The 25,286-nt window shown below is 48.6% G+C and overlaps 1 protein-coding gene across 12 annotated transcripts in view; it reads left to right on the forward strand.

Annotated features, from left to right (window-relative positions):
- Nucleotides 1-25,286, forward strand: part of FGFR2 (fibroblast growth factor receptor 2) — a 94,194-nt gene that overhangs the window by 31,707 nt on the left and 37,201 nt on the right. For all 12 annotated transcript variants that reach the window (XM_054690563.1, XM_054690562.1, XM_054690565.1 and 9 more), the window contains 2 exons: nucleotides 6,475-6,644; nucleotides 16,051-16,174. In XM_054690563.1, the coding sequence (XP_054546538.1) occupies nucleotides 6,475-6,644; nucleotides 16,051-16,174 (294 nt within the window). The remainder of the gene's footprint in view (nucleotides 1-6,474; nucleotides 6,645-16,050; nucleotides 16,175-25,286) is intronic.

The raw sequence follows: 25,286 nt of genomic DNA on the forward strand, positions 1-25,286 counted from the left end.
TATCCCTTGGCCTGTAACATTTCTCAAAGGCCCTGCCTTCCATACTCACACCCTCACTCCCATCCCCGTATATCTGCTAGCTTGGTTTCTCTTCATTTATCTAAAACTGAAAACAGATGAATAGAGTCAACAGAAAGGGTAGGAGTTAGAGCTTTCGGGCCTCCGCCCCCTTCCAAATCAGGGGTCAGAGTCTTCAAATGTCCTGATTAGTGATATTTTTAAAGGCCCTAATTATAGACTTAAGGCAGAGGCCTTAGTGGGGCTTTAGGGAGTTTGTGAGACTTAATCTAGGAGCTGAAACAAGCTGTGTTTTTTTTTTTTTTTTATTTTTGTGTCCATAAAAATACAGTTGGCAGTCATCAGCGTCCCCAGCTCACATAAATCTTAAACTTTTGACTTAATTACCATGGGAGAGTTCAAAGGGCAGCCTGGGGTGGTTGAAAGAGCACTGCTCAGGGAGCTGGAGACTTGGGTCTAACCTCAGCCCGGCCTCTGGCCATCAGACCTTGATCAAATCACTTAACCTCGATGACACTGGTCACATCAGCCACTGGCCAGATGGTCGCCTATGATACAGTCTCCTCTGATACAGTGGTAACATGAGTCCATGTTTTCTCGTTAAATGCCAGGCTATTCTCTCTGGTTTGAGAGAGAGAGGTGAGGGAGAGGAGAATATATTGTAAACTTCAGATATCTGCATTGGGAAAAATAAGGGTTTCTTGGGGAGCAGGCTCAGCAGCCTATGTTTTCTCATTAAGTATAAATTGTAGGGTTAAAAGAAATCTTCTAGTCCTACCATTTGTTGACAGAATCAATATCTGCCTAGAACACAGATACTTGGAATGTTCGAATAGAGAGGGACTTTATTAGAACGTTCAGCTCATTGCCTTCATTTTATAGCTCAAGCTTTGTCCATATGGCCCATCCACCCACCCACCTAGTCATCATCCATTCTTCCATCCACTCAGCTACTCACCCACCCACTCATTCATCTACCCACTCATTCATCCATCCACTCATCCATCCATCCGTCCACCATCCATCCGTCCATCCTCCATCCATCCGTCTATCCATCCATCCATCCACTCATCCATCCATCTGTCCATCCTCCATCCATCCGTCCATCCATCCATCCATCCATCCATCCACCCACCCACCCACTCATTTACTCATCCACCCACTCATTCATCCATCCACCCATCCATCCATCCATCCATCCATCCACTCATCCATCTATCCGTCCCTCATTCATCCATCCATCCATCCATCCATCCATCCATCCATCCATCCATCCATCCATCCGTCGCTTAAGTGCATCCTCCCTAAGCTAAAGCCCCCTCTAGATGTGCCACTTTTCTAGCCTACAGGCATCAAAAGGAATATATTTCAGTATCCAGATGCCTGGTAATGGAAACACAGGTAAATAACAAACAAGGGACCACCAAAGGGATTGATGAATGTTGCTTGTGGAATAGAGCTGGAAGAGAAAGGCTGTGTTGAGGGAACTTGGAGGAAAGTTTCCCTTAGCAGCCACATCTTGAGAAACTTCTGCTGCTTCTAAGTAAAATTAAAATTACTTACCATTATCCCTAATATGCAACAACTGTTTCAGTGTAGGAGGTGACAGTGCGTTAGGTACACTGGACCTTGATGATGGGGTTTTATGTAATTTGTTTATTTTGGCTTGGGCTTACTGTTCCTTTCACCTGTTCATTATTAGCCTCTAATGATGTGGGAACATGGCTGGCTGGAGCATCAGGCGAGCCAAGCATGTCAGAGCAGCAGGAACCCCCGTGTTGACTCTTGATTTAGCATAACTCATTTTTTTTACAAGATTTATTTTTATTTATTTATGCATACAAGAATTGGGGTGTAGGCCAGAGGCGCAGAGGGTGAGAGGACTCACCAGAGACAGAGTGGGGAGCAGAATAGGCAGATCTACTGAAACACACTGCTGAGGGGAGCAGTGGGCGAGACAGGAGAGATCTGCTGCGCCATGAGGTGCTCCCTGGCTGGCTGGGGATGGAACTCTTGCTGCAGAGACTGAGGACAGCTTCATAGTGCTGTGCTCAACCCCTTGCACCACCAGGGAGCCCCAGTGTGCTGAGACTTTAACCCTTACATCACCAGAGAGGCCCAGCATAACTCATTTTTTATGCCACCAGTAGTTTATACCACACCCTTGCTCTGTTGGCTAATGGCTTTAAACCCAATCCTCATATTTCCCCAGTGTGATGCCAGGGAAGGGACACACAAGCATATGCTTACCCGTCATGTGGCCTGGGCTTGCAGATTCACTGTAAATAGAGTTGCTGAGTACCCACGGGTGCAAGGCTCACCCCCACTTTGTAGAGCATTAGTTTGTGAAAGTGGTCACTGTATGAAGGACAGCCCCTGAGGTCGAGGCACTGGGTGCCCGCTGCCCCACCCTTGCAGGCAGCTCTGGAGTACCCCGATCTTCCCATGGGGCCAGGCTGCAGAAAAGGCAGGAGCTGTGGAAGACAGAGTTTACGGAGGGCATGACGCTGCTGCTGAAGGAAACACAGCAGGGCTGGTCCTGCAGCAGTTATTTCTCTCAATCATCCGGCTTCTTCAAACTTTGTGTGGAACTAATTTCAGGAAGAGCCATTGCAAAATAATAAAATAATCTCCTTTCCTTAAGCATCATGCTCTTGAAAAAGATGTGGGAGCTTGACAACCTCAAGGAAGGCCTAGTCCCAGAAGTACCTCGTGCCTGTGTGATGTTAACACTCACGGAGTGGTGGTGGTGGGAGGTGGGGGGCACCTTTCCCTGCCATACAGGGAACCTCCAACAACATGACTTCATGTTGAGCCCCAGCTGAGTCAGTTGTGAATGCAGGTCGCGGTGACAGCTGGCAGGTGATCTGTTTCTCCTTTGTCCATTAGATTTTACGCAGCCCCACCCGCCTTAGCCCTGGGAGGCTTAGATAAGAAGTCTGGTGCCCACACCCCGCTGCCTGGCTGTGTGTCTGCTTTTACACCAGCAGATTTTATAGGTGCAGTTTTGATGATTGAAATTGCACCCCAGGGAACTGGCTACCTGCCAGACATTCCAGCGAAATTCTTTCACCCTTGTCCTTAAATCAGTCCCTGGGCGCCAAGACAAAGGTGCTGGTTGCCAGCACGCTGTTGCCACAGGCAGGATCAAGAGGGCCGTGTGGTCCAGGGCGAGCCTGGTGCTGGGGGCAGCCTCCTCCCTGACAGCTTCGCCTGGTGAGAGCAGGACGGAGCGACTTTCTTAGCTCCTTAAGTGAAGTCCTACTTTTTGACATTTTAGGGAACAAAAGCATCGTGCCCACCGGTATGTAAGCACCCATCTGCTGATTTCTTTGTATGAATAGGGAAAAGGCATTCCAGAGGATCAGCTCCGCCGTCATTGATGCCGAGTTGCTACATTAATATTTAGCTAATTCACGTGAATAGGCTATTGTGTTGACTTAAACAAATGACATGTGTCCGGACACCTGACCGCACGAGGTGCGCTCTTCATTTAGGTCAGATTTGTAAAAGTCTTTGTGTAGCGACAAAGCTCATTATTTATTTTGTGCTCCTGATGGTTTCTTTTGAGAGGCGATGGCTGTGGATGGATTTTTACTAAGTAGAAGCTTTTCAAGTGAAGGTTATTGAAATGATTTCTGTGGCTGCCAGGCCCTGGGAGTCTTGTGACAAATAGGAGCCGAGCACGCCCTGGTGAAGCTTCCGAAGAATAGGTGTGTTTACCGGCATCAGACACCCAACGCCAAATGGCTACGAAGTGCCTACTCATTGCCTATGCAGCTGGATTAGGAGGAGAGAATACAGCCCTGTTCCTTCTCCTGGCTCCCACCTCTCCGCCTGCCAGCCTTCCTCTCTCTCTGCTGACCGCCACGGTTTTGCCTCTTTGCACTGGCCTGGCTTATTATAGACAACATCTACACCTACCTCCTTGATACTTAGATAAGCAGGATAAAGAAGCTTCAGGATGCCCTGGTTAGGAAAATCCCATAGCTGCCTTTTTTTTTTTTTTTAAAGATTTATTTATGCATACAAGAACTGGGGTACAGGTCAGAGGTGTGGTGGGTGAGAGGATTTACCAGAGACAGAGTGGGGAGCAGAACAGGCAGATTGACTGAAATCCACTGCTGAGGGGAGCAGCGGGCGAGGCAGGAGAGGTCTGCTGCACCATGTGGGTAGCTCCCTGGCCAGGGATCAAACTCGTGCTGCAGATAGCCTCATAGGTTGCATCTTAACCCCTTGCGCCACCAGGGAGGCCCCCAGCTCCATCTTTTGTTGCAAATTTGAAGAACATGGATGAGGCAAATAGGGTTAGGTACTTTGGGGGCCATTGTTCCAATACCTAATTCTGTCATGAAAGTCTGGCTGTTAAGTAAAGGGGATCATTTCTTTCTTTCCACCCTACCCCCGCCCCCCCTGCCTGAGAGCAAGCTGTGCCATCCACAGACTAGAGGAAAGGGGACTTAAATCTGCATCTGAGGTGAAGCCCTGCCTAGGACTGTTTTGCCCTTGGCTAGGGGCACGTGTGTGCTGTTGTTCAGTCAAACCCTCATTAGAAATAGGTATGAACCAATCTTCGAGAATTTCAGGGTTCTGAAATGTTCTGGATTGTTTGAGGCCTTGGCAATGGATGCTTTAGGGGAGTGCTGGTTTGGTTAGCTGTTGGCTAAGACAAACATTCAGGTGAAACACTGCTGTGCAAGACTTCTGTGGACCTTCTGAGCAGCAATGAGAGCAGCATGTGCCTTTGGCGCAGCCTGGCTGTCCTGGGATTAAACATCAGAGTGGTCCAAGGTGTGAATTCCAAACCTGTGGACAAGCTGGTTCTTACTTGCTGCAGGCAGCAGGGCAAAGGTAGTCGGGCTTCGGAGACAACCTCCGGGGCTCGGCTCCTGGCCTGAAACTCCTGGCTTTATGACTGTGGGCAGATTACCTCACTGCACCAAGGCTCAATATTCCTCTCTTTTTCTATTTTTTTTAAAGATTTATTTATTTATACAAGCACTGGGTACAGTCAGAAGCGCGGGAGGGTGAGAGAATTCACCAGAGTCAGAGCAGAGAGCAGAGCAGGCAGACTGACAAAGTACACTGCTGAGGGGAGCAGAGGGCGGCAGGAGAGGTCTGCGCGCCATGTGGGACCCTCACCCGGTGGCCGGGGATCGAACCTGCGCTGCAGAGGCTGCGGGCAGCTTCGCAACCCAGCACTCAACTGCTGTGCCACTGGGGAGGCCCAGTGTTCCTCTCTGTTAACAGGGATTCCAACAGTGCTTTCTCATCAGACTGTTGTCACGGTGCTTGTGTTAAACACACAAGTGTGTTTGGAGTTGTGTTGGGCAAATAAGAAGCACTCAGTAGCGGTCACGGCCGTTATTAGCAGGCATGAAGAATTTACATGTTGCTTTGGAGTGATGGCCCCGGCTTTTACTTAGATAAGATGTCCTTTACCTGATGATTTAACAACCTGTCTCTTTCCTTGAGCTTATAAAACCACTTGTATCTCTGCCTTTGAAGTCAGTTTACAAGGTACAGTTTTACGTAACTAGTTGGTGTTAATTCGTTTAGACAGGGTGATAAAAATGACCTTCACAACCACCAAAAGATCTCTTTTCCACTTTATTTTTTTAACATTTATTTATTTATACAAGAACTGGGGTGTAGGCCAGAGGTACGGGGCAGGGGTGGTAGAGGATTCACCAGAGACAGAGTGGGGAGCAGAACAGGCAGAGTGACTGAAATACACTGCTGAGGGGAGCAGCGGGCAGGACAGGAGAGGTCCGCTGTGCCATGTGGGTCAGCTCCCTGGCTGGGGATCGAACTCAGGCTGTCGCAGTGATAGCGCTAAGTCATAACCCCTACCACCAGGGAGGCTTTCTTTTCTACTTTAGAAATTAAAATATATTTGTCATATAAAGTGCTCAGAAATGGGAATGACCTCCCTGAACTACTTTATCTTATCACGACGATAAATTGTACTATCCATTATCCTTTAAAGTAAAGCTCTGGTTGATAAGTTGTGTGGCTTTTGAATACAACTTACTTTTACTCGTGTGTATATGTGATTGCTTAATAGGTATGGCGATCTATCTAAAATGATATGTTTGGGGAGGACTCAGCTGCTGTTATTGTAGGCCTTGTCACGGTGTGTGTCAAGTAGCATTTTCAAACATGATTCAACATGAATTTATATTCTGGCACGAAGAATGAGGGAGAGAAGGTGCCTCAAGCGTTGTTTCCCCTGTTAATAGGCCTAAGCCAACAAGTAGTCCATCTCTAGGGACCTCCTGCCAGGCCAGCTGGATGAGACTTCAGAAAATTTTTTCCTAATGTAAACATCACCCAAAGATTTTGAAATCGTCCCATCGTCCACACACCAAATAAAATGATCTTACCTGTAGGAGTTTAGTAACAGAGACCAGGTTGTCCATCCATCTACATTATAATGTTGTTTTCCCCAAACAGGAGCACCCTACTGGACCAACACAGAGAAGATGGAAAAGCGGCTGCACGCTGTTCCAGCAGCCAACACTGTCAAGTTCCGCTGTCCAGCTGGCGGGAATCCAACCCCAACCATGAGGTGGCTGAAAAATGGGAAGGAATTTAAGCAGGAACATCGCATTGGAGGCTACAAGGTAGAATGAAGCTTTCAAAGATTCTGTTTCTTTAATTCACCTTCATTTCTTTTTAAGTAGTCAAAAGTTAACAGGAACTAGATGGAGTATTTTTTGACTCAGTGATCATAATTGATCATTTTCAAGTTTGGGATTTAAAAAAAAAATGGACTTGTCTAGAACTTGAGAGCACAATCCCCATTTGCCTTGTTCTTGTATGAGGGGAGTTTAATAACAGAAGGGTCGAACGTTGAGAGTCTGTTTTCTAAATATGCTTTATAGTCAGTGAACCTTAAACTGGAGCAGAATTTGAGCAGTGCAAGTGTGGGTGTCCTATATGAGCGGGGTTGTATGATGAGTGGGTGGACTTGGATGATTAAGAGAATGTGTCCGAGATGGCAGACACACTCCCTGCCCTCCACCTTCAAGGAAGAGCCCGGAGTGAATATAATCTGGAGGCTGAAATTGCCAACCCTCTCCCTACCGCTGCCTGACAATGCCCAATCGTGCCTCTGTTGTCTGTTCAGCTGATAAACGGGGCACCCTCTGCCAGGCACTGCCCTAGGCTCTGGACAAAGCACCGCCCAGCTCCTGGGGACTACTCCTCCAGCGGGGAAGGCAAAAAATGCTGGCAGTCAGGACATTATGGGGTGAAGTCAGAGGTGCATGGATGTATAGGGAGAGGTGATGTTTGGGAGAATCAGGATAGAGGAGATTGGGAAAGGATTCTGGGTTGACCTAGGAGGAAGGGTATCTTAGATGGAATCTCCAAATTATTTAGCATGGAAGGAGAGAACTTTAAGAGTTTAGTAGATGAGGAAAACTTCAGGAATTTTATATGAAATTCTTTGGTGTGTTTGGAACTTGAACAGTGGATGTATTAGTTACCTATTGCTGGGTAACAAATTAACCCAAGATGTGACAGCATTGGACAAGAAGATCTATTTCACAGTTCCCATGGATCGGGACCTGGGCAGCTGCACTGGGCTTCTAGCTCAAGGTCTGTCTCACAGGACTGTTGAGATCAGAAGGCTGACTTAGTTTTTTGTCAAGACTGAATAGACCAAAGATTTCACTAGGTGATTAGCTGGTTGGCAAGGAAGGGTTGAACCACCGTAATCATGGTTTCCAGGGTCATGCTCACCACCAGAAGCTCTCGAAAACTATACTTGACAAATTCCAATCATTTCTTTACAACTTAGGTATAAGGAGGTGGGCAGAATCCTGGCAGGTAACTAATTTTCCTCACTTAAGACAGCGCAGGAAATCAGGACAAAGAGTAGTTGAGCTCCAGGAACTCCTGGTCTCAAAATAAATAGGACCAACCTCATTATTATGGGTAAGCATTTTGCAAATCTGAATTTGTGATTACACATGGGCTGGAAGGCTGGGGGTGCCTAATGAGAAAATGCTACTTGATTTTTAACAGGTGCAGCTCAGTTTTAATTATTGACAACATTCCGCGGAATGCAGAGCACCTATGTGTTCTAAGAGCAAAACCAGGGACCTTCAGTGAATGTTTGTTCTACCCCCCACCCCCTGAGGCACAGAAGCCCAAAGTATTTTTGTTGTTTCATGTTTGAGCCTTTTCTGGTGTGAAAGAGAAATGGAATTTGAGTGCGTGGGAACAAAAATCTAAAATATATCTTGCTTTAAAAAAAAAACTGCAAGAAAGGCAGAGCACAGCCCCTCAGGAATGTGTTTGCTGGCTGCGGGTGGTGGACAGGCCACCCTGCTGGGCCTTCCTTGTGTCCAGGTGGCTGTGGCCATGGGCCTGGGGCCAATGCAGGGGTGGTCAAGCTGGATTCAGTGCGGGGTTTTCACAACCCTGGGACATTCATTTTGTGGATACTGGAAACTTACAAATTCCATGGAGCCCTAGGGGCTTCCTGGACATGAAAGGCAGAGGTCTCTCACCCTCCAGGAAAATGTAGTCACCTAAATATAAGCCTCACCAGTGATGGGTTAGACCTGGCCCAGGTGCCCAGGTCATGAATTCTTTGGAGGTCTAAGAGGAGGCAGACATCCACCTGCAGGCCGCCCTGTTTAGGTCCTGAGGTGAGCCGGAAGCGAGCCGGAAGTGAGCTGGAAGCAGGCCCAAGGATCCATGTTGGGTTTTCCCTCTGATATTTCCCTCTGATATTTCTTCCTTACCTAACTTCTTTTGAAGAATGGTGCCTCTGCACACTTGGCTGAGGGAGTGGGATTGTAGAGTTGGTGGTTTCTGTTCCTCTGCGCTTCCTCCAGAGGAGAGAGGCCTGCCCTCGCTGACGAGACGTGGGCACTGCCCCCTCTCCCGGGACTCAATGTGTCAAGTTTTCCAAGATGTGTTTTTCTAGAAAGCAAGACACGAACATTTCCACAAACAAATGTGTGTTATTTCTGTGATTTTTTTTTTCCCCTCACAAATCTTATAGTGGGGCCCTGCTCTGTGGCCCAATGTCCCTCCAGCAATTTCTCCACCTCATGGGTTGACCCTCATCCACTGTGTTATGTGTATGTGGCCCGTGAAGGGGGACGAGGACACAGAAAACCAAAACAAAATCAAAGAATGTTATGAAAATGGGCCAGAAAGCTTATTTTAATTAAAATAGCCAACAGAGCTATTGGTATTCTGCAGTTTAGTCTTATTTATCAAAGAGCTTGTGCTGAGCCATCCTTAAGTGATTAAGTCAAATTATTTTCTTAGTATGCGGGGAAGGCTGGTTGGATGGTAATAATTTAGTTGTAGTGACAGAGCCTCCTGGCCTTTTACTTCAGTCTTGACAGTGGGTAACTTGTTTCAGCAGTCCGCTTCAGTGACCCATCCTGAAATGAGAAGATTAAATAGATGATCTCAGATGCTCCATCCCGCCAGCTCTGAGAACAGACTGTGATGCAGCATCAGCCATTTCCATCTGAAACGACAGCATAGTTTAATACTTTTTTTTTTTAATAAAGAGGTTACTTTTATGGGTATATATTTCATAGGGTCCTGAACAGTTATTACAGTTTAATGCAGAAAAGCAGAGTGACTGAGATAATTAATAGACCACCTCAGTCCCCAGCTTTTCCGTAAAGATTTAGGCATCCAGGAGAAGAGGATTCTTCAAAACCTTTCATGCTGCTTGCTAACTGCAGAAGACCCAAGTGAGGTCACAGGATAAACTCCTTGCCTGTGGCTGAGGAGTTGGCCACCATCCCTAGTTCCCCAGTCCTGGAGGTTGGGAATCCCAGGAGCCCCTCAGCAGAGTGAAACATTAGAGGATGGGGTGTTAGTTTCCATGCATATTTCAGATTCAAGGAAAGAACTTTAGAAATGATTTTCTTATAATCACCACTAAACTGGTGGTTTTGCTGCAAAGGTTAATTAGATTTACATTTTCTATGTTACTTAAGATGTCATTTCAAAGACATTTGAGTCAGCGTAATGCTTAACCCAGAAGCATGTTTATTTGGTGAAATCACGACTAATATGCTTATTAATATATTGGGACTTTGTTGAGCCTTTTCGCAGCCAAGATATTCAGCTTTAATCCCAGATCAAGTAGCCCATGGTGAGGAAGCTAATATGCTGGCATTGACCAGCGTTTATTGAGGTCTCACCTGTGTCTGAGTGCCAGGTGCCTCCTGTACCCCACTTCACTCAGCCCCCATGCAGTCCAAAGAAGTGGGCTCTGTTCTTCTGCCCGTTTGCCAAGGAGGCTATCACATGCTCCTAGGTGGCTGTGCTGCCAGGGGAACCCAGATGCCCTGGCTCCAAAGTCCAGGCTTGTGTTGAACTGCTTTCTTTAAATGTAGATGGTGCCACACTTTATCAGAGCCCCTAATGAGAAATAAGAAGCACAGAGGAGGTCCTGGTGCCCCAAGAGCATGTAGCCACCGGCTGGCCCAAGGTCTGTAGAGAGCAAGGCTGCGGTGTGATGCTGCTCTTCCAACTTCCATGACTGGCCTGATATTTTTTTTCACGAGGGTAACATATCTTGAACTTAAAATTTGTCATTTATTTTCAAAACTTTTTCATTACTTAAACAGAAACTCTGTATCACCATCACACTGTCCCTGTCCTGTTCTTCCCCGGGCCTTCGTAACATCTCATCTAAGTCCTGTCTGTGAATTTGCCTGTTCTGAGTATCTCATCTAAGTGGGTCCTGTGTGTCTGGCTTGTTTGGCTTACAGTGATCGAGGTCCGTCCCTGAGGCCTTGGGACGTCATTACTTTACTGTGGCTGAACGATAGTGCCCGTTACGTGGCCTGCCACCCTTGTTTAGCCCCCGCCCTCTGCTGATGGACACTGGCTACTCCTGTCTTTTGGCTATTGTGAGTGATGTAGCTGTGAACACGGGTGTCCAAGCATCTGTCTGAGTTGCCTTTCGGTTTCTTGGGTGCATTGCTGAGGAGTGGAATGGCTGGATCGTGACTCAAAGTTCAGCTTTTTTTTTAAAGATTTATTTTTTATTTATACAAGAACCAGAGTACAGGCCAGATGCGTGGGAGGGTGAGAGGATTCACCAGAGACAGAGCGGTGAACAGAACAGGCAGACTGATGAAATACACTGCTGAGGGGAACAGCGGGCGAGGCAGGAGAAGTTTGCTGCACCATGTGGGTTGCCCCAAGGCCGGTGGGGATTGAACCAGTGCTGCAGAGGCTGCGGACAGCTTCACAGTGCGGCGCTCAACCGCCTGCACCACCAGGGAGGCCTCTTGATGTTCAGCTTTTTGAGGAAGACCACGAGATTAGTAAAGAGTGAAATTCAAAGGCAGCGGGGCCCTGGGGTGCCGGCCCCTGGAGCACCTTTGTCAGCATCTGCAGGGAGCAGCTGCTGCATTTTGTGATTCACTGCCTTGCTCCTCCGAGAGGCCCAGTGAGTGTCGCTGAGTGGGTGAGATTCACTGACCCAGAGGCTCATCCTGCCCTGCTCTCTGGACACTTTCTGAGGAGCAGACTTGGGGCTGAAGCATTAAACAGTGTTTGCCTCCCTGTCTGCATGGCAGTGAGCCACAGTATGGCGCAGCCTTGACACGTGTGAGCTCACTTTATGCACACTCATTGCACAGGGGGCGTCTGAGTCCCCGGGAGCCTGCTGAAGGTGGGGGTTCACACTTCCTACTGACACCTGGTCTGTGTTGGGTTGTCGTTTCTGGGGTACCTCTCTGAATCCAGGGCTGAAAGGGCTAGCTGTCCTTCTGAGCTGATGCCGGTGGACTGAAGCCTGGCAATTTCTCATCACATGGCCACAATTCTCATCAGCTGGGCCAGAGTAGATGTTTCCTTCCAGCTTCTGGCTGTGGATTCCACTTGTTATCGAACACCAGGGTATTTGGAAACGTCCGGAGGTTTTTGCAATGTGGAAACCCAGGGGACAGCCTGGGTCTCTGACCTTTGGCCTTTCACCTAGCTGTTTTGATGTCAAACTAAGTCTCTGTTTCCAGTTGTCACCTGAAGGCAGATGGGGGTTTGACCTGCCCCTTACAAGACTGAGCGTCAGGAATGCTGAAACCACCTGTCTGGGTGCCTTTTGTCTCTGGGCTGGCGGGTGGTGTGGAGTGTGCGGAACCCACGTTGGTGTTCCAAGGAGAGTCTGGGCCTTTTGCTTCCATCTGCTCTGTTCCAGTGTTCCAGTGCTATTTTTAACATCTTTAGGGAATGCAGTTTTGAAGCCCTATGCTCTAATTCTGTTCCTTGGCTGATGAAAAGTAGTGGTGAATTCCACAATGTTTTGGCCACAAAACATGGGTGCGGATTTCCCATCCACACTGTTTGGGTGCCATGGTGTGCAGCAGGGCGCTGTGAAGGCCGCACTCTATGTGTGTGTGTGTGTGTGTGTGAGACAGACAGACAGACAGACAGACAGACGGAGGGTGAGGTTTCTGTTTAAATTTGAAAGTGAAAATGAGAAAAAAAAAAAGTAAACAACATCCCTAATCCCACCATTTAATTACAGGAAGCATATTGCCAACAGTTTCATGTAATTTCTTTCTGCTTTTGGCAATGTTTATACAATCATGCTGTTAGCATTGGGCCTAGATGCATCTTTAGGGGTGTGTGTGTGTCTGTGTAGGTTTTACAAAATGGAATTATGAACACACGTATCAGCCTACATTTTTTTCGTTTGTGAATAAGCCGGTTACTATCTTAACCAGGCCTGACCATCAGTTTACCCCACTTTTTCAGTGGCTGTGTGCTTTTCTTGGGGTGACCAGTGTGGGATGAAGTGCACGTCATGAATCACTCTTCTTGGTGACTCCACTTTTTTTGTTTTTTTCCTATTGCAAACAGTGCTTTAAAAGACAGCCATGTTGGAGTGCCTTGAAGAATTCCTACTGTGCTTTATACAGATGAGATTTCTAGACATGGAATTAACTGGGTCAAAAAAATGTGTGCCAGTTTTCATTGGTATACCCAAATTATCTTACACATAGGTGTCCCCCCCATTTATGTTCCCATTCTCAACTTGGGGCTCTTTCCCCACATGCTCAGGATATACTCAATGACATGCTCTTTCTAATTTTTGTTAATTAGCTGGTGAATAACAGTGTCTCATTATTGTTTTCATTTGCATTTCCCTGATGCTTAACGAGGCTAAGCATCTTTTCATATGTTTATTGGGGTATTTACATTCTCTCTCCTGTGAGAGTAAAGGTAGTTTATGTGCATATGACCTAATTGGCAGAAAAATTGTAGTGCTAAAAATCGGAGGGTTTGGAAAAACACGTGGAGTAGGATAGCTTCCATTTTTGTTGTTAGAGCAGTTTTTTTATGTTTACACTGAATCTTGGTGTGAAAACAGAGTGTTTAGCACACACACGCACACACACACAGCCCCCCACACACATCCTTGTGCCTTTGTTCCCCATCTTTCTAGGGTACTGTTTGTAGTCTCTTGGCTTGTCATTAACACCCATAATTAAGGGTAGGATAACTCCTACCAGAGTGCCAAACAGGCTCACTGGAAAACTTGGAAAATGCCACAGCTCAGATAATTTGGGATGGGTGGTAAGTCAAGGAATCAAATCTCGGAGCAATCAGTATAAGGAAATAAATCTTAACAGCACGGCATGGGGCAATCAATAGTGACTGAGGGCCAAAGTCTCTGGAAGGGTACAACATCCTGTTTGACAGATATTTTTCTCCTGCAGAAAATGTGTTGTAAAAGTTAACTTATTAATATTTGTAGTGCATCTCCAGGAAGTAAATATTTCGGGAGCATGTGCCTGGAGGAGCGAGCTGCGTGGAGTGTCTCAGCCCCCTGGAGAGGTGGCCAGATGCCCAGGGGTTAAAGATGGCGGCGGCCTGTGCATGGTGTGCCAAGATTGAATGTCTTGTGCAGAGGCAGGCGATGGTCTCCCGGTGTGGTTTAGGTTCAGGTTCAGCTCCGTTTGGAACCTGCCATGTGCCAAATCTGGATCGCGGCACAAAAAAGACATTGACAGTTTGGATGGGGTCCAGAGGCAGGCACTAGCCATGATTAAGGGCTTACGGGCATGACATTTGAGCGGGGGCTCAAAGAACTGAATATTTACAGCAGGGCTAACTGCTGGATTATGTGGCTTGGTGACGTGAGCGCCTGTGGCTTCACCCCTGAGTTACCCTCCACGTGACTGGTTCTTCAGGGGCAAGAGAGGCCACCGCAGATACCCCTGAGAGCCTGGGGCTCAATCCCAGAGCTAGCAGGCTGGACACACAGCTCCAGGGTAGCACCTGTGGGGCTGGGATTTAGATAGAGAGTTCTCCTACATTTGGAAAATGTAGCATCCACATCTTCTTCAGAAAACCCCGTCCTCTACATTCTGGTTGGAAGGCGCTTATCAAGGACCCACAGCCTCTCCGTTCTTGTTTTCATGCTCCTGTCAGTCACTGGCCGGTCAAAGGCAGAAAGCGAGTCCAGTGTGCAGCCTCGCCTGCTGCAGTCCGATGATCGCACTCACCTTACACGGCCTTCTCACCTGCGCCAGTGAGGACAGCGCTCGGGTCCACTCCTCGCTGTTAGACTCCAAAATCACCTCTGTGAGGGGTTGGGGAGCCGTGGCAGGCAGCAGCTGCAGGACAGCGACCGAAAGAGTCTCAGTTCAGCGCTGGGCTCAGCTAAGGAGGGGTGGCCTTCACTCCAGAGGCTTCCCCAGGGATGCTGCGCGGGAACATTGTCTGAGCTCAGCCCCAGCGCCCGCTGCAGCAGAGGCTGCGTAGCACGCGCCCCTAATCTCTCCCCTCTGGGCTCTGCCCTGCCAAGGGGACAGCCGCGCTGCCCTCCTGCTTTGATAACGGAGCGTCCACGCGCTCATTATCTGGACTGTCCAGTTGAGTTCCTTGCATGGCGCGTGTGCTTGCGGTGACCGTGGGCATCAGTGCTTCTTATGTGATTCAGGCAGAAAACACTTGCAGGGCTCGGGATCGTTCAGAAGGTCAACCTTGAATGATAGTGAAGATTAGCAGGTCCTGGGTTTTTATTTTTTCTTCCCATTTCGTCAGGGTGCTTTGTCCAAATACCTTTAAAGATCGTGATTTGGATTATTATGAAAGTCTTGAGCTCTAAAGATGAACCCTGCATTTTTATCCCCGTAAGAAACTATCATGCTTGCTTAAAAATTTGAGTCGATTCAAATCTTCTATTTGAGTTAAACTCTTCAGAGCAAGGTGGGGATGTTAGAATGGGATCTGCATACATGTGGACAGAGCCGGGGTAGGAACGATGATAACTCATTTCCCCTGGCCCCTTAGCTTTAAAAAATCTCTAGGGGCTTGTGAGCCAGGGATACACAACTTCAGTTTCCTAAAGATTCATTGCTCCCATATTTGGAATGCTGAGTCTGTCAGGAATATGCACATCTATTCAGCTACTACCAAAGGTGAGAAGGACATATCTGGGTTCTCAGAAGGAATTTCTGGAGACTTCCAGACAGCAGCTGAGGGCTGTGGGAACAAGAAACGAGTCTTTCAAACAGACGGTTCTTGGAACAATAGCAGCACCTACTGTGTGGGCTCCTTGGGAGAATTAGCTGAGGTGCTACGCAGTGTCCAGAACTGTGTCCGGCACAGTGAGCACCCACTAGTGTTGGCTCTAGAAGATTCCTTGGTTTTGAGTGTTTCTGGTGGAAGAACCCCCTGAGCTGACCTGTCCTGGAGCTCCGAGGCTCTGTAGGCCACTTGGCCACTCCTGGAGGAATCCTCACACCCTGGCCGATGACAGCCCACCTTGCGCTCTTGCGCATCTGACTAGCCCAGGCACTCACCACGATGATGTCAGCACTTACTAGGAGGGACAATTAGAGTGCAGGTGATTTTGTGCTACCTGCCTTGTCTCCCTCAATTTTTAAATCAAGAAAGCCAAGTACTTAGTAGCCCATGCAGAGTGCCTGATCCCATGCCGAGTGCCTGGGGTTCCATGCTGAATACTTGGTGTTTCAGACTGAAATGGTTACATGACCCCCTTCCCTTTGATCTTTCCAGGTCCGAAACCAGCACTGGAGCCTCATCATGGAGAGTGTGGTCCCATCCGACAAAGGAAATTACACCTGTGTGGTCGAGAATGAATACGGCTCCATCAACCACACCTACAACCTCGATGTTGTGGGTGAGTCTCTTCTCCCACTTAGTAGCTCTGCGCCCCCTGTTTTAACTTGACTCATTCGAAATCCTGAAAGCGGGTCTTGTCTCCCCCGGGGTTTAGTGAGAGTTGGTGTCTCTTGTTTTTCTGATAGAGGCTGTCTTTTGAGAGGGTCTCTGGCATTTGGCTGTGCTATTTCCCCATCAGCCAGGATGTCTGTGTTTGGGGTCACCTTCTGGATTCTCAAGTGTCCTCTGGTGTGAAGTGGAGGTGGTGTGGTGGTGTGACCAATGCTGACATTCTAGAAACTGAAATCACTAAAAACTGCCAGCATGTGCCAGAATAGGTGTAGGGAGGATCTCGGAGAACTTCGTTTTTAAAAGACAGGTTGACGTTGTCTAAAGGCGGCAACTGGGTGTGTCTGACTGCAGAATAAAGGCGTGGGTGTTTATACCTGGCTGGGGGAAGGTGAACGCAAGAGGCCAGCCCTCCACTTCCATCATATGTCTTCAGTGCTGTGTCTGTTTCTGGAAGCTGTTTCCTCCTTGAGAAGGGAACTGCGTAAAAGCTTAGGATTACCTTTTAATCAGAGTGCTCAGATAAGTAGTATTTTAATCAAATGTCTTAAGACTGCATAGTCTTATGTCCTGGAAACTCAAGTTGGTTCTGTCAGGATGGATTCTGTTGTGCTGGATGGAGGAGGGGTGACGCGTGGAACCCCATTCAGGACGTGCCTTCTTACTGATGAAAGTGGTGCTGGCCTCAGCTCTCCCTTTGCCATCTGTACCAACTCAGTGTTGTCCCCTGTTCTGAGTCCTTGCTGGGGGTTACCTGGTTTGCCCACTGCCACGTACAGGCTGCTGAGTCCTGTGGGGGGCTCAGCTCGAGCTCCCCTGGGTTCATTTTGCCTTAATGTAGGACCCTCCCTAATGCCACACACGCCCACCAGGACCCCCTCTGCCCCTGGCTTTGCTAGTGTCCCTGGTATTATTCCACACGTGGACATTTCTTCTTCAATGAATTAGAAACTCTGAAAAGGGAGACCCAATAGATATTCGAATTGTCCAAAGAGCCATTAAAAAACTCCAAAAGCCTGATTAACCAAATTAGGTAGATGCGGTTCATTAAAATTTTAGGATAGAAAACCAAGATGTTTAGAAAACCATCTTGTTAAACTGGATCCATCAGAAACTCTGCCTTGGGAAGCATAATAGTCTATATTGCTGTTTGAATGCAAGTATTTTGCAAAAAAGTTTGAAAAAAGTATTTGTAACATTTTGGTTAGGTTTTTCAGAAGTCCCTGTGCAATCTGACAGGCTTTTTCTATACTGTGGATAAGATGAAATTCACAAAGGACCGAGTTTTAGAGCCCTCTTTGCTCACAGAGGTACCTGTAGAGCGTTTCTTAGTGGGAATGACTGCGTACAGATGATTTACAAGACAAGCAGAAAGAGAAGGCGTCCTTGAATAAGGGAAGGAAATGGCTAGCCTTTATTTTGGCCTTGCTGTGCTATAAACCCATTGATCAAAGAGCACGTGACTTGGATTTCATTTTGGGGCACACGTATGCTGACATTGACATGAAAGTGTTGCTATTTAAGAAAAGAAAGTTAGATTTGGGGCTGAAAGTTATAAATACCTAATTTTGAAATTAAGTTATTTATTGTGGGGAAAAAATAATTGGCTCTAGTGGTCTTTTGGGATTATGGCTTTGCATAGGCTTGCAAATCATTCATTAGGAGAGGTTGGGGCCATTCCAGAAACCAGGAGTCATATCTCGGCCCCTGCAGCCATGGGCTCTCACTTGTAACCGGTTTTAGGTTGAGTTGTTATGTAAAACATTCGGGCCCCTCACCCCACCTCCCTTTTGAGTTTTCTGGCAGCTCTTCTCTGTGAAGCCCTGAAATCTCTCTTAGAGTTTAGGGCTGGATTTGAATGGGGCTGCTGAATAATGGAATTGTGCTGTCTAATGTTAATCCCCTGGCAATCGGTCTTGTTGAAAAGAGCGTATGATTCAGTGGTGTAATGTAGGGGGAGCGTGGAGTGTATGGAGTAATGCAGAGAAAGGCCTGATTATGTCACAAATTTGGGAGATCGCCCAGCTAAATGTGGGCCAATAATGACACAATGCTGGTTGGGAATATCCATTAAAGCTCAACCCCAATAATTTTCCAAGCCTTGAACCTTCTTTATAAATACAAGCCAAAAGTCAGTGAAGTCGAAGGCATTTTCAGGAAAGATGGAGGTGTGGAATACTCTCATCTCTGCTCAAAGCCCTCATCATTGCCCTGAGAAGCGCTAATAAAATAAGAATCAAGTCAGCTAAAGAGTCTCTCGCAGACTGATGGGGCTGGCATTCACTCTGAGCATCCTGCAGATGGGAACAAAGAGATTCGGGCTTTAGTTACGAATTTCTGGTGGCCCGAGGATGCGGATGGAATGGGTCCCTATGTGAGAACAGAGTCTCAGCTCCATCTCTGTTTCACAGAAAATCGATATCTTTTCCCAGCGCAAGTGAAGTCCTGTTTTCCTTCCCATTCTCCGAGACTGTTATTTTTGTTGCCATGATACATAGGTTTGTGGCTCAGATACTATGAAGCGTCAAAATGGGTGAGATCTTTTTATTGAAATTCTTCCCTGGAAAGGCATCCCCATAAGCCTTTAATGTGAAAGCCGTGTAATTCCAGTGACATTCTTGGGTTCTGGAATTAAACAGCAAGCCTTTGTTGTGTGCGAGGGAAATGCTTTAGTTTATGGGAGCCTTTTAGGAGCCTTGATTGATCCTCATTAAAATTGACACCATTACTTTTCAGCCTCTTACTGGCAAGGGGGAATTAGCGTGAAGCTCCATATTTTGGTAATTGCAGTGATAAAAAGTGGACTCCCCAAAAGTAGCTGCTCTGGGAGGCGTCTTGGCCGTAATTCATCCGTGAGTGAGGCTGAATCAGCACTGGGTCCTGACTGGGTCCTGGCCACCAGGGAGCTGCCACCTGGGCTAAGTCATTTCGCGTCTCGTGTCACTCACCTGTGTCAGTGACCGTCCCTGAAGGTGGCCTGGGATGGTGGAGGGAGTGGCTGGGAATTGGGATGAGGCTCTCTCTCTCCTCCCAGTAAAATAGAATGATGACACTTTCCTCATTCCTAGGATGGGTATCTGCTCTACACATCCCCACAAATGGGGCAGCTTCACACAGCTCTGGAGGCCTGGGCCCGGGTCTTGTTGTTAGCACGTGGCTCCTTCCGGAGGTTCTGGGGGTGAACCTGTGTCACGCCTCGCTCCTGGCTTAAGCTGGCAGTCAGCTGCCTCTGCCTCCATCTTCCTCCACTGCACCTCATGTCCCCCTCTCTGTCTCTTCTGAGATAACTGTCTCAGAAGATCAAGGTCTCACCCCAGATCCAGGATGACCCCATCTCCAGGTCCTTCATTACAAGGACCGTGTTTCCACATGGGGTCACACTCACAGGCCCCAGGGGCTGGCACCTGCACTTATCTTTTTTGGGGGCCACCATTCAACCTGCTGTGATGGTTTCGAGGCATCAGTTGGGGGTCACACCCAACTGGGAAAAACACCAGATGGGCACCTGGGTGGCCGGCTGCCACATCTGGGTTCCTGGCCCCCCACCTGCGTTCTTCTGGCATCTTTAATAGTGTTAGACTTGGTCTGAAGTTTTATTAAACTGAGTGCCACGTTGGGACTACTGAGCTCAGTGGCTGATGCCCACGTGTCCAGCTTCCCACTTTGGTCGGTGCTTTCGTCCAGGCCATCCCAGGATGGGTTCAGTTGCCACTTGGAGAAGCAGGTGGCAGAGTTTGGGAGCTCCAGATCCATCCAGTCGGCCTCCACCTCTCACCCCATCTGTTGGCGGAGGAAGTTCAGGGTCAGAGGGGGTAGGAGGGGGTGAGTGATTTGCTCCAGGGCTGGGGTCTCCATCTGGGTCTTGAATCCGAGAGGGGCGAGTGCCCGTGCACTGTGTGCTCTGTGCCTGCAGCTGTGGCCACACCAAGACTCAAAGAGGTGCCACTGCCCCTCCCCCCATGTCTAGTGCTTTGCTGCAGAAAATGAAAACATGAGGGAGAAAAGCACTCAGAGGGCCAGTTGCCCCTAACTTCTACACCCTTTTTCAATTTTGAGTCATGACTTGGTCCCCTGTTGGGTGTCTGGTTCTGCATTCCGGGGGGCATCAGATAAGGTCTGATGTGAGCTTGACATTGGGTATTTTGGGGCAAGGCTCTGTGGAGTTGGGAATGCTGCCTCTGAGTTTTCTGAGGGCAGCTGTGCCTTCCTTCTTATCTCCCTAACTTCCCAGAAATTTCTCCAGGACAAGAGCTGGGATCAGCGGGTCACGCATCCTTTGTTTGGGTGGAGATGGCCCGGCCTCCTCACCAGTCCTGGCCTTCTGGGTGGAGGCCAGAATGGCGCTGTCCACTGGCCCTTGGCCTAAACCTCTGTGACTCGGCCCTGGACACGATGGGGGGCAGCCTGAGGGCCTGGAGGAGTCTGCCCCCGGCCTCGCTCCCCTTGGGTGAGTGCCTTTTTCCAGGCACTGTCTGATAAGCTGACTGTGGGGTTGACACCTGGCACTGAGCTTTGGCAACTACACCCCAGTGGGAGAAGAGAAATTGCGTAAATTGTTTATTGCTTGGGGCGCCTCCATCAGGGAGGACAAAGGCTCTTAGTGTGGTCCCGGAGCAGAACGCAGGGGACCGAGGCTAGAGCGTCCCTCAAGTCCCCCTCTGTAGTGTGTTTTTTGGACTCTTAGCTTTTAAGTAAATGAAAAAATGATGCTAAATTAACGAACTGAAGCTGTCAAAATTGGAATTGTCATTGCTCCTGGCGGAAGACCCCAGCTGTCCTCGTTTGCTCCTGGACAGAGGCCCCGCTCCCTGCGTGAGGAGTGCGTGGTGGCAGGCAGCCCGCCCTTAAAGCCCGTGGTCCAATCTGTCCTTCCTGTGGTTCTAGGGCACTGAACTCCCTACTCCTCATGTTCTTAGTTGCAACACTTCTGCATCTCCTGGTGCTCACCAGGTCTCGGTTCTGCAGAGCCCCTTGGGGGTCTAAACTTGAAGCTTCTTGACCTAGAGGCTTCCTGGCTGGGCTTCATTTGGATTTTTCATATTCCGTTCTGGCTGCCAACCCATTCCTTCCATTTCTTGGTCTAAGTTTAAGATGTGTTGATCTGATACTGGGTGTGCATGCCAGCTTGAGCATTGTGAAACCCGGCCCTTCTAGTGTGGGTCCAGATGCCTCCTCAGGTCAGAGGTCACACAGCCTTTAGGTGGGCTTGTTCAGCTGACCTGGAATCGTGGAAGGAGCAGGGAGCCGGTGGGAAGCATAGACAGCCGCTGTTGTGGCTTCAGTGGTGGTTTCCTTCTACTTCTTAGCCCTTTGCTCTAATACAAGACCCGCAGGGTCCCCACTCCTTGCAGGTGGCGCCTCTGGAGGTCCTGGTGGGAATTATAGGGGGGCACTTGGGATTCTGTTCCCATCTATCCTGGCCTTGGAAGTCACAGGGTCTCCTGTAAAATGGGGGTGATGACATGCTTTCTCCGTAGCACCATTGGGAAGATGAGGTAGGAGGGCGTTGCTTTTAAATAATAGCACGTGTGACTCTCGGCCCTGCCGCCGGTGCTCTCCCCGCCTCCCAGGCCTGGGTGGGACGTCCTCGCCCTGGTCAAAGGAGGGTCAGTCCTCTTCTTTCCCCCAGGACAGAAATTTCAAAACTCCCTTTGGTGTTGCTACAGATTGGTTTCCATACCTGTTTCACAATAGGGACCCAGGGGGCCAGAGGAGGTCAGTGGGTGGCTGCTTTACCCCCCAGTGGACTGACCAGCAAATAATTCCTTCCCAGTGGGCTGGTACCAGCAAGAATTTTCTCCCCTGGGTCTTGGGAGCAGCTGGTCTCTGTGGGGGCCAGTTCTTGGGGTTGCAACAGGCACTCCCCCGTGGAGAGCGCACGTCGCTCTTTGAGATATCAGCATTTTGGCCACGTTCTTTGCAAGCCACCCGTTGCCCTCTGCCCTGTTGTTGAGGAAGGAAGCCTATTGATTCTGCAGGCTGGCAGCGAGCCTGGCTGAGGTGGCAGGGGAGAGAGCTAATATTTGACCTCTGGTCTAATTTTTGGCTCTGAGACCGGTGTGGCAGAGAGGATGTAGAAATGTCTCGGAAGAGTTAGTGGCTTACAGCGCTGGGAGAGAGTGGCACCTCACCGGGCCTGCAGACGCAGCTGGGGGCAGGGAAGTGGCTGCTGTCAGGGCAGGTGAGTCAGCTTGGCCTGAAGATGGAGCTTCACCGAGGCGGTCACGCGTGCCGAGCCAGACCTGAGATTCCTAGCTGCGCAGGCTGAGTGGAAATAGCCCGACGAGGTGCTTGAATTTGGGGTTTTGTGTTTCTTAACATATTGCAAATTCTGAAGAAGACTTGAGACAACTCTCTCAACTCATTTGAACAACTTTAAACAACGGTCAACAGCCTAGGCCGAAAGACCCCAGGTGGGGCAGGTCACGCACCCTTGCGTTTGAGATTGAACGTAGACACGCCATCCAGTTCTTCCCCTGCTAAATAATACAGTGCTTGGCTTACTTTGTGAAGAAAATGGTCCCTTGATTTTGTTGTATTTATTGCATCTTTTTTTAAATCACTGGTATATGATTTAGGGTTAGGGAGCCACCAGCAAAGCCCCCACAGTCCTATACCATCATCTGTGGGGCCCCTCCTTCTGGCTCCTCCCCTCTACCCCCTCGTGGCCTGGACCCCCACCCTGAGAGCCCCCCACTGCTGTATTCACAGTCTTCATGCTTAGTTCATTTTCTGTTGCGGAAAGGCGGGACCTCAAGGACCTCACGCTGTTATGGGGGTGTGCCCCCCACTCAGGGCAGGCCTGAGTTTTGAAGGCAGCTTCTGGCGTTGCAGCGGCCCCTGTCCCCACAGTGAGGTCAGGTGCAGGTGGAGGGAGAGGAGGAGATGGCTGGGGCATCTTCCCTTCTGAGGAGAGTGAGAGCTGGGGCTGGGGCTGGCCTGGTTCGTTTGGGGGAGAACGCAGCGCCATAACCGGTGGTCTCCATATACCCTGTGGGTCTACAGAGCAGCGAGGGGGTGTCCAGGACAAACAGTTGAACGAGATGGGGAGTTTGCCCTCTTGGGGTCCTCTGTTCTCAGTACCAAAGACCCCTCGCTGCCCCTGTGAGAGCATGATGACCAGGGCAGGAGGCTCCTGGGTCCTGTTAAAACTGCAACTTTATCTTTCTTTGTCCCAGAGCTGCCTCCTTGGAGGGTTCTTGCAGACCAGCCTGGAGGAATCCTGGTCACCCCAAATAAAGTGTCCAGATCGACAAGTCATTGCATCCCAGGCATCATGCTCGTCTTGCCACCCTGAAAGGGAGCTTTTGTAAGATAAGCATTGAGTATTATTCTGGAAGTGTCTTTTAGAAGTTGTGCTTTCTTTGGAAAAGGAAGTCCTCCCTTGGCTGTATTTGGTTTAGTGCGTGCTCTAAGACTTAGAGGTGAGGGACTTAGTCCTTTAATTGCATTTTGGCCAAAAGAACAAAGAAACCATTCTGTGTATGAAATCCTCGCTGTGGGGAGTGGGCTGGGCACTGCCTGCCTGGCCCTTCAGGGGAGAAGTAGGATTCAGATTGGCGCCTTTTGTGAGCCGGTGACTAGTTTGAAAGTTCTCTTTAGAGGATGCTTCCAGCAGGAGTATCTAGAGTCACTTTTATTTTCAGTGTAAGAGTTTCCCTTGAAGAAAACAAGGAAGGTTTTGTTGTTCAATGACTCATGTGGCTCCTACCAAGGGGTGGGGGTGCTTTCTTGTTTGCTCAGATGGACTGAAAGCGTTTGCTTCTGCTTGACCCACCACAGGAGCAGAACGAGGCCTCTGTGAGATTAGCGCCATAGGGTTTTTCTAGACTTTCTCTAAAGAAAGACCTTTGGCTGTCCTCATTCTTACTTGAACATCTTTCCTTGTCTGTGATCGATCTTCCTGCACTCTTATTGGTCCATGTGCTGTTCTGTTATGGATGCAGTCAACTTAATCAGTCCCCCGCTGGTGGAGTTTTAGGTTGCACACATCTTTTGTCTTTTGGTTAAAAAGAGAGACAAAGACAAGCTTTGCACATACTTACTGGTCGAGCAACAGGGTGGATAGTTTTTCTAAGATGTCTAGAGCTGGGCCAATTGCATCCTCTCTGATAGTTATCAGAGGAACATTTGCAACCTAAATGGCCTCATTTTGAGCAGGGCTGTCTTTGGGGATGTTCCACTGGTTTGGTTTTTAAAGAAGATAATTCTACTTGGGAGTTCGCGCAGGCTTTGTGATGAGAGGGTCTGCTGAATTCCTGGATTCTCTTTTATTTTTTAACTTTGCCAGCATATTCTTCCCATGACGAGACCCCAGCTGATGAGCTTGCATTCCTGGAGGATGTGGCACCCCCTGCGCTGTGGCGGGGTGCTGGCTCTGTGGTGGAGCTCCCTAGCGTGACTGCTCTCAGCTGTGTTTACCTCAGCACCTCAGGAAGGGCGCCTGGGGAGACTGACGTCTGAGTTGACATCAGCAGGAAGCCCAGCACAGTCTGGGAGGCAGGCTTTGTGTGAGAAGTGAGAAAAACTCTTGTTTAGTAAACTGGACTGGATGAGGAGATGTAACTGGCCAAGAGTCAGGTCTTCTGCGGCTCTGAAACAGTATCCTGTTCACTCTCGAGATGGAGACCAGGAGGGTATTCCTCGACCCTTTCTAGCCATGTCTTCTTATCCTCTTTTTATTATTGTGATAAAATATACACAACATAAAATGCGCCACTTCAACCAGATTTGAACGGACAACTCAGTGGCATTAAGCACATTTGAGGTGTGGGTGACCACCTCCACTTGTCGCCCCCAGAATTTTTCTATCTCAAAGTCATGTCTCCTTTTAACCAGAGGAAAGGCTAAAAAAAAAAAAAAAAAAAAATCATGGACTCTCTTACTTGAAAAATTATGTTATTTTTAATTGAGGTCATTGGTTTGCAACACTGCTTTAGGGATGTAGGTACAGACCTCTTCAGATGTGTGTTGTTACACCATGCCCTCCCACGTCCCCCTTAGTGCTCCTGCCCTCCAAAAAACACCTCCCCCCAGCCTATTCTGTAGTCAGGTTTCTAGGG

The sequence above is a fragment of the Talpa occidentalis genome, unplaced genomic scaffold (genome assembly GCF_014898055.3).
Source record: "Talpa occidentalis isolate TD23 unplaced genomic scaffold, MPIMG_talOcc4v2.1 talOcc4.8, whole genome shotgun sequence".
NCBI classification, from domain to species: Eukaryota; Metazoa; Chordata; class Mammalia; order Eulipotyphla; family Talpidae; genus Talpa; species Talpa occidentalis.